Here is a 6,818-nt window from a genome sequence, read left to right on the forward strand (position 1 = left end):
GGGTCTCGCTGCGAGAAATAATTTTCGTATTGAAAGCGGACGAAATCACGCCGGATCCTCGTGGTTTGCATCTTCCCTTTCTGGAACATGTTGCAGGCGTTTTCTCCACTGGTGGAGGAAGCCATCGATTGCCAACTCATCATTGCATCTTGAATGCCTGTAACTAGTTGAACAACAACGCACAGGCAGCGCCAGTTCCCTTGCCTCAAACACTGGCTTTTGGACCCGTTTCGTATCGGTTATCGCACTGATTCCAGGGTGTTTCCTTCCTTAACTTCGCGATAGGTTTGGGCATTTTACTACCACTCAGCCGAACTCTTGGTAGAGTTGTTTCTCTTTCACCTCTTCTTTCTGCCATATGAGTGGCCGTACCATTCCTATGATGACCCGACAAGTCGGTCATTCCTGACGCAAACCTTCTGGCTATGACTCCCCTGCGAATGGCAAAACAAGGGGCGATAGATGGAGGAATGGATGAAAAGCTGTGGGGCCGGAGCTTCCTGGGGAAAGCAACTATTAATCTACTGCAGACATTTATGCCATCCTGCCTTTCGCGCCAGGGCTCAACTTCGAACTCAGCGCGTTTTGCGCGACGCGAATCCAACCATTGCGAATATAAATTGCATTAGCGGAAGTTGGCAATGTTCCAGGACGTTTAGAGAGGTTGATTCTGCTCCAGCTCTGCGGGGTCTGTACCATCTCTACCAGTACTTTGGTGAAGGAGACACCTCGTAAGACCAAAAGGTTGCGCATCCAGTCTGGCATTCTCTCTGCAGCACTGTGGGCCTAGGGTACAGCTGTTCAAGCGTCTTGTCTGAACCGGACGGGCCAATCCTCGTCGCTTAGATCGACGGCGAATTAAACCGTGATAGGCTCAACAAACAAGTTCTGGAGCTTGCCCATTACCCTTCACTGGCAGAAAGCCATGCCAACACATCAAAGCAAGAAAAATCCAAAAAACTCAGATAGAAAACGATAATTCCCTTCCCACAGCGTCCCCCTTTCCTATCCGGCGCTTTCAAATCCCTCGATTGAACAAACCTTGATTGCAAGGGTAAATACTGATTTTCAGCCCCACCCATATATTTTACGCTGCATTAAATCACGCTCGCTTCGCTGTCTACAATGGCTGGTTTTCTCATTCGAGGCATCGGCCAGAGCAACCTTTTTTTATTTATTTATTTTTTTTTCGGTATCTCACATTTTCAAGAATTGCCTGCTATTCTTTTATTAATCTATAGGTACCTCCCGGTTTATTTGCCAATCTGCCAACAGCCTGTTTGTCCACCACACTTGGAGAGTCTTAGACGGTTGGAATTTAGTGGCGTTGTTGGGCATCAAGCTTCTCATTCTCCTTAAAGTTCATTCTGCAACTTAACGACCTCCCTTAGGCACCTTCAGCCTGAATTGTCGGGTACCAAATTCGACAATCTGTCCAGCCGAGCAGCATAGATCCTGCTGGGTCGGGATTTTCACGATCGAAATGTATTACATTCTGTACCTTGCGAGTATGTTGCCCTAAATATCCCTGGGATAGATTGTGGCAGCTTGAGCCAAAATGGAAAAGACAACAAAAAATAGCCCAACATATCAATTTTTTTTATTTTCACGAATCATTATGGCATGTCCCGTGGATAATTTAGTGATGCTTGCTTTTTTTTTTCTTTCTTTGGCCATGTGCCTGTGTCTTCAGTCAGAGGCCAACTGGAAATCCCCAAGTATCCGTGTTGTCTTTTCCTTTCGCATTCACCATTATTAATTCAGGGTTATGGGCATGATAAACTTTATACCCCAGTATTTTCAACACTGGCATCCGCGGGGATCGAAAGATCGTCATTGTTAACTACTTGTTTTCTTTTTGTTTAAAAATTAAAAAATAGCAGGCGTCAGGCCGAAATTCACACGTCAAGCCAACATATGACGTTCCACAGCCAATAACATATTTTCTGTCACAGGTCTTTGCCGCCGCCGTCGCTGGCCAGAACCCCTCTACGAATCATATCCCTGTGCGGCCGGGTACGGCTGCATTGTGCGCGTCAATAATCGCGAGTATCAGACGGATGTATATTGCGAAACGGAATCCCTCGCCAGAGAAAGCGCGGCTATGCGCGCCTATCTGATCTGCCGGAATTTCTCTGTCAACGATGGGATGTATCCTGCAGGTCACGACCATGGAGGGATTGTGCAGGGCATTCCAGTTGCTATTGGCACAGGACGACGTGGTCGTTTTCGCGATGATATCGATGCGTCAACCAGTAGTGGAAGCCGAAGTGGGGGTAGCAGCCCTGAGAGCCACGAGGGAGGTCGACTAGGTCGTGAGCGCCAACCTGCCGCTCCAACGAGAACACTCGCATACGGCCACCAGAGCCTCTAGTTTTGTTTCAAACCTATCGATCCCGGTTGACCAAGGTCTGCTCTTCGACACCCTTGACGAGTATCGTGATTCGTCAATAAGAACGCGGCCTGACTATAGAAAGCATATACCTCGCACCCGCCCTGATGAAACCCAATCCCCCCCCCCCCAAATTTCTTCCGAGAGACGACAAAAGAGGAAGAGATGGAAAAAAGAAAAGAAAAGAAAAGAACAAGAAGAATCGGCCTGCACAGAACTTACGACTTTATGACTTTATGGTTTCTAACCAAATGATTATGGTGAAAACACGCTGGACAGGTAATACAGAACTGTCTACGATGATTCCCAATCACGCGAGCACACGAATATAACCACACCCGATGACCCGAAAATAACGAAATGAAACGATTCCCCATAGATTCTCTTTTGCTTCGTTCTGATATTTCTATATATATCTTCACTGAAGCTGTACTGTACAACACCGATGGAATATCACCACTTCAGTCGGCTATCTTGTTTATGTATCTCTCCTGTCCGCTCAACGTCTCATAATGGTTTCTTCCGCGTGAATGCACGTGGGAATTATATGTTGTTACGACCTTATTGAGCAGTGGCTCATTCTTTTACTTTTTAATTGAGAGGCAAGGACCGGGTTCCAGGAGAGATTTCAAGGGGAGTTGCTACTTAGCGACCAAAATAAAACGTGAAGGAAAGCTCTCTCCGAAATGAAATCTGTTAGGTTTCAAGCTACAATGGCTTATGTTATACTCGATTCACGGTTACCCATCTGGGTTTTTTTTTTTTTTTTTTTTTTTTTTTTTTTTTTTTTTAATAACAAAACTACGTCTCCACTCATTGAGAGGGTCTAGTTAGGGATGAAATTTAATGATTTCCAGCAAGCGAACTAACGAGCATACCGGATTGTGATCGAACTATTCTTTTCATTAAAGCCATTTCTATGTGGCATGTTTACCTCGCGATTTTTGTTGAAATGCATCGGGCAAAGTCTGGTGGTAGAGCTGTTAGATTTTTATTTTATTTTATTCTTTCGTTTTGTCCTCTGCTTACATTTTTCTTCCCTGGCTGAACCGGCTCCCCTGGTAAAAGGGATATTGCGAATAATTTAAGGGAACGATTTTGATTAAGCTCATAATACCGATAATGTTAGACATATTGTTGATATTTTTGGATAAATAATGGGGACAGAAAGAAAATAAATTTCTCACGATTGACTGTGATTTCTAGAAGAGTGTAAAGGTTTGGGGGTGCAGATAACTGCCTACAGATGTTAGCAACAAAACCCTTACATCGAGTCTTTCACTTGGGGAGCGGGGGATATTTGATTTCCGATGCTTTTATAGTGAGGCGTCCAACATCGTATAAAAAGAGGCAATAGGAACTACCCAAGATTTAAATTACCTTTTCCCTTTAAGAGTTCTATACAAAACACATTTCCCACGAGTCAAGACCAATTGAATGGATTGGCATAATTGTACAACATCCAATTGATGCATCGCTATATGTCTCAACTGCCCTGGATTTCACTGGCTCTTTGTGCGTCTTGTCTCTCCCAAAGAAATATGACAAGCATGACGATTGCTAAAAAGAGAAGTGGAAAGAGCAATTCACATTTATGTACTCTATATCAACTCTGAATCATGGGATGGGACATCAGTACGATTTCATTGACCCCTGCTTGACTTCTCGCGCGATTGGGTTGGGGGGGTGGGTGCACCTTTCAGAATCCTCTGGTGATGGGGAAGGTGAACTGATTGAAAGGTACTAAAGCCGCTTGCGAAACTGAGCCGTGAGGTTGGTTTAGAATCAACCCGACACGAGAGAGACCATCCCAGGGGATGTCATACGCTCCCTTCGTGGACGTCGGCCCAGGGGGAAGGTCCACTTAAATAGCGCCGTCTGTTGCCACCAAAACTGACCACCCCCGTTATCCACAGGAGAAACAACCTCGATGACAGTGAAAGTCGTCATTCAAGTACGCGCGCCAAACAGGGTTCGATATTGATATATCTTCCGTATCTTTGACGAAATCTTCTTCCCCTGTTATTTGAGTATCTTATGATGTCTTCAGGCCCCAGAAATTGACGTCATTCCATCCCTCCTATCAGATCACCGACTAGGGATCCCTTGCTAATCCATACAAAATTTCCTGGAAGTCAGCCAGCATATCGGGTCCGCCTTCGATCGCATGGACTCTACGAGTCGGCGAGTTGTGATGACACGGCTATAATCGTAGCATCATGGTACTCCCTCTTCTCGCATGATATTACTATTAATCTGGATATCCGATAAGTTCCTTCGACTACATGATGATTGAAGCAGAGTGGCATGGGAAGGAATACCAAACATATGTAGGGATTTAGGTATTTCTGGGATTTTTTTAGTTGATTGATACTAACAAGTGGTCAAGATATTGAGAAAGCACATTGTGCCTTTCATACCCCGCCATCTCTCACTGCCCACTGAGGGGCCTCTAGTCTTCTTGTCCGATGAAATACAAAACGCCAACGAGAAAAGAGATTCTTTCAAAGGTAAAATGACACAATCCCAAAAGCGGATAAAGGGGACAGAAGATAACAGAAATATTCCCACAATGAGACTGGGGAAGAACCAGCTGACGAAGTGGAAATTTTTATCGGATGAGCCATTGGGAGAACTCTGACACAAAGATTGATCGAACAATTACATCACCAGCTCTTGTCCAAAAGCTCGGAAGATATGTGCTTCATCTGGGGAATTGAAGTTACTCCTTCACCATAATTTGATAATTGGCAAACATAAAGAGTGAGATTGATATACTCTTGGGACGTCATACCAACGGTAGATCTTGCCCAATGCCACGCCTATAGATGAGCCTTCAGCTCACGAGAGCCTGAAAAACCCTCTCCTAGTTTTCGAATCATATGTTAGCTAACCGAGCCTAAGCCCTCGCTCTATAACTAAAAGCTTTGACGCACCTGATTTTTGTTTTTTTATTTATAGGCCAGCACTTGGACGGAAATTACACTGAAGGAAACGAGACGATTGACAGATCAACTTTTGATTATTTCAAATGCCCCAGTGGGGAGAGAAAGAAAACGCCTTAATATAAAAATAAAATCTCTGCCGCCAGATATGATTGTCTGGGCTAGACCCACCAATTATGGTGAGAGGGAAAATACACTCAGAAAATTGGAGGATGGCTAACAAACTGAATAAATAAGCTTCCGGGCAAAGATTCAAGGAAAATTAAGCCAACAGATTTACGAATGAAATTCAGATTGCCGCCGGGAAACTGCGAATATGTCGCCCAGCAACCAAAGCATTCGGAGTCGAAACCGTTGTGCAATTTAAATGCCATACATCAGTGCGTGCCGTTCCGGACGGGGTCATAATATCCCCCATTTTGTCTTTCACTGCCAGTGGTAGCACTTCGGCCATTCTTCGGCTGTCCCTGACCTAATGGCAAAAATTGTCTATCAGTTTTTGAATGCGGGAAACAATGTCAACAAGGTGAACGGGGATTGGGTACCACCCGAATTCCCAGACCCTCCGTCTTCGCCTTTCCGGCGATTACGATTATTTCGAACGTCTCGAGAACGGAACACGCTGTACAACAGCCACCCTGTTACCCAGTTGGGCCCATATTCTCCGTCTGTAATACCGCGGTCGAACCACGCTCGTGTGACCGGTTTGGAGTTTCGCCAAATTTCTAGAATTCCCCATCGTTGTCTCTCTGGTCGGATGTGGTGCCAAAAAAACGGTGGTCGGATTGAAGGGTCGTTTCTCAGGTTTTCAAGTAGGTTTGAATTGTCCTGGTTCAATATGTTGTACACAACAATGGCTTCATCCTATGGATGTTGGTTAGTAGAGACTCCGAGACCACTATCCTGTGCGTCTCGGAACGATCTTTCCTAGTCATGAAAATCCTCTGACAAGTTGTGAAAAACTTACTCTCATTGCTCGATAAAAAGGTTCATGTTGAGGGTTATTCGCATCGAGACCCAACGCATGCATAAAGTCCTCCTTGGACACGCGAGGGCCAACAGCCATCCTTTTAGATGATCAAGCGCTTCCGGGAAACAAAATGACCATAAACTTTTAATCGTTTAACGTGGCGGGATTTCTTCGTGGACTTCCTTAGGCTCACTCAAACTTTTTCTGTGATGTCTGTTTTGGAAGGAGAATATGCGGTTTACACCGGATTATGGGTAGGCTTTATACCTGTCGTTCGAGAACCGCCTGGGTAGCAAACATCCTGCAGCCTCCCCGGAGCTTACCTCTTCCCGCTCAAAAAGGAAGAATAAAATGGAAAGAAAAGCAAAAAAAGACCCTGAAAGAAGGGTCGGACGCGAAAATTAATCCCTCTAATGTTGTGTGGTCTACGGTAAGTCCTTCTGATTGATGCATTAAAGAGTAATGTCATGTGCGACTGGGTTTACCCTTATGTCCAAGTAGCTAGGGCCAA

At 44.9% G+C, this 6,818-nt stretch overlaps 3 protein-coding genes across 3 annotated transcripts; 1 reads left to right on the forward strand and 2 right to left on the reverse strand.

Annotated features, from left to right (window-relative positions):
• Positions 1-2,104: 2,104 nt before the first annotated feature.
• On the forward strand, positions 2,105-2,374 carry HCAG_06094 (predicted protein; the record flags this gene model as incomplete). Its single annotated transcript, XM_001538439.1, has 1 exon — positions 2,105-2,374. One exon carries the CDS (start codon positions 2,105-2,107, stop codon positions 2,372-2,374), a length of 270 nt encoding a protein of 89 aa, XP_001538489.1.
• Positions 2,375-3,110: 736 nt separating this feature from the next.
• HCAG_06095 (predicted protein) lies at positions 3,111-3,525 on the reverse strand (the record flags this gene model as incomplete). Its single annotated transcript, XM_001538440.1, has 4 exons — positions 3,111-3,140; positions 3,271-3,285; positions 3,327-3,372; positions 3,422-3,525. 4 exons carry the CDS (start codon positions 3,523-3,525, stop codon positions 3,111-3,113), a joined length of 195 nt encoding a protein of 64 aa, XP_001538490.1.
• Positions 3,526-5,053: 1,528 nt separating this feature from the next.
• On the reverse strand, positions 5,054-6,403 carry HCAG_06096 (predicted protein; the record flags this gene model as incomplete). Its single annotated transcript, XM_001538441.1, has 5 exons — positions 5,054-5,100; positions 5,187-5,214; positions 5,714-5,809; positions 5,941-6,201; positions 6,305-6,403. The coding sequence occupies 5 exons, from the start codon at positions 6,401-6,403 to the stop codon at positions 5,054-5,056; spliced, it is 531 nt and encodes a 176-aa protein (XP_001538491.1).
• Between the last annotated feature and the right edge of the window lie 415 nt (positions 6,404-6,818).

The sequence above is a fragment of the Histoplasma capsulatum genome, genomic scaffold (genome assembly GCF_000149585.1).
Source record: "Histoplasma capsulatum NAm1 scaffold_7 genomic scaffold, whole genome shotgun sequence".
NCBI lineage: Eukaryota > Fungi > Ascomycota > Eurotiomycetes > Onygenales > Ajellomycetaceae > Histoplasma > Histoplasma mississippiense.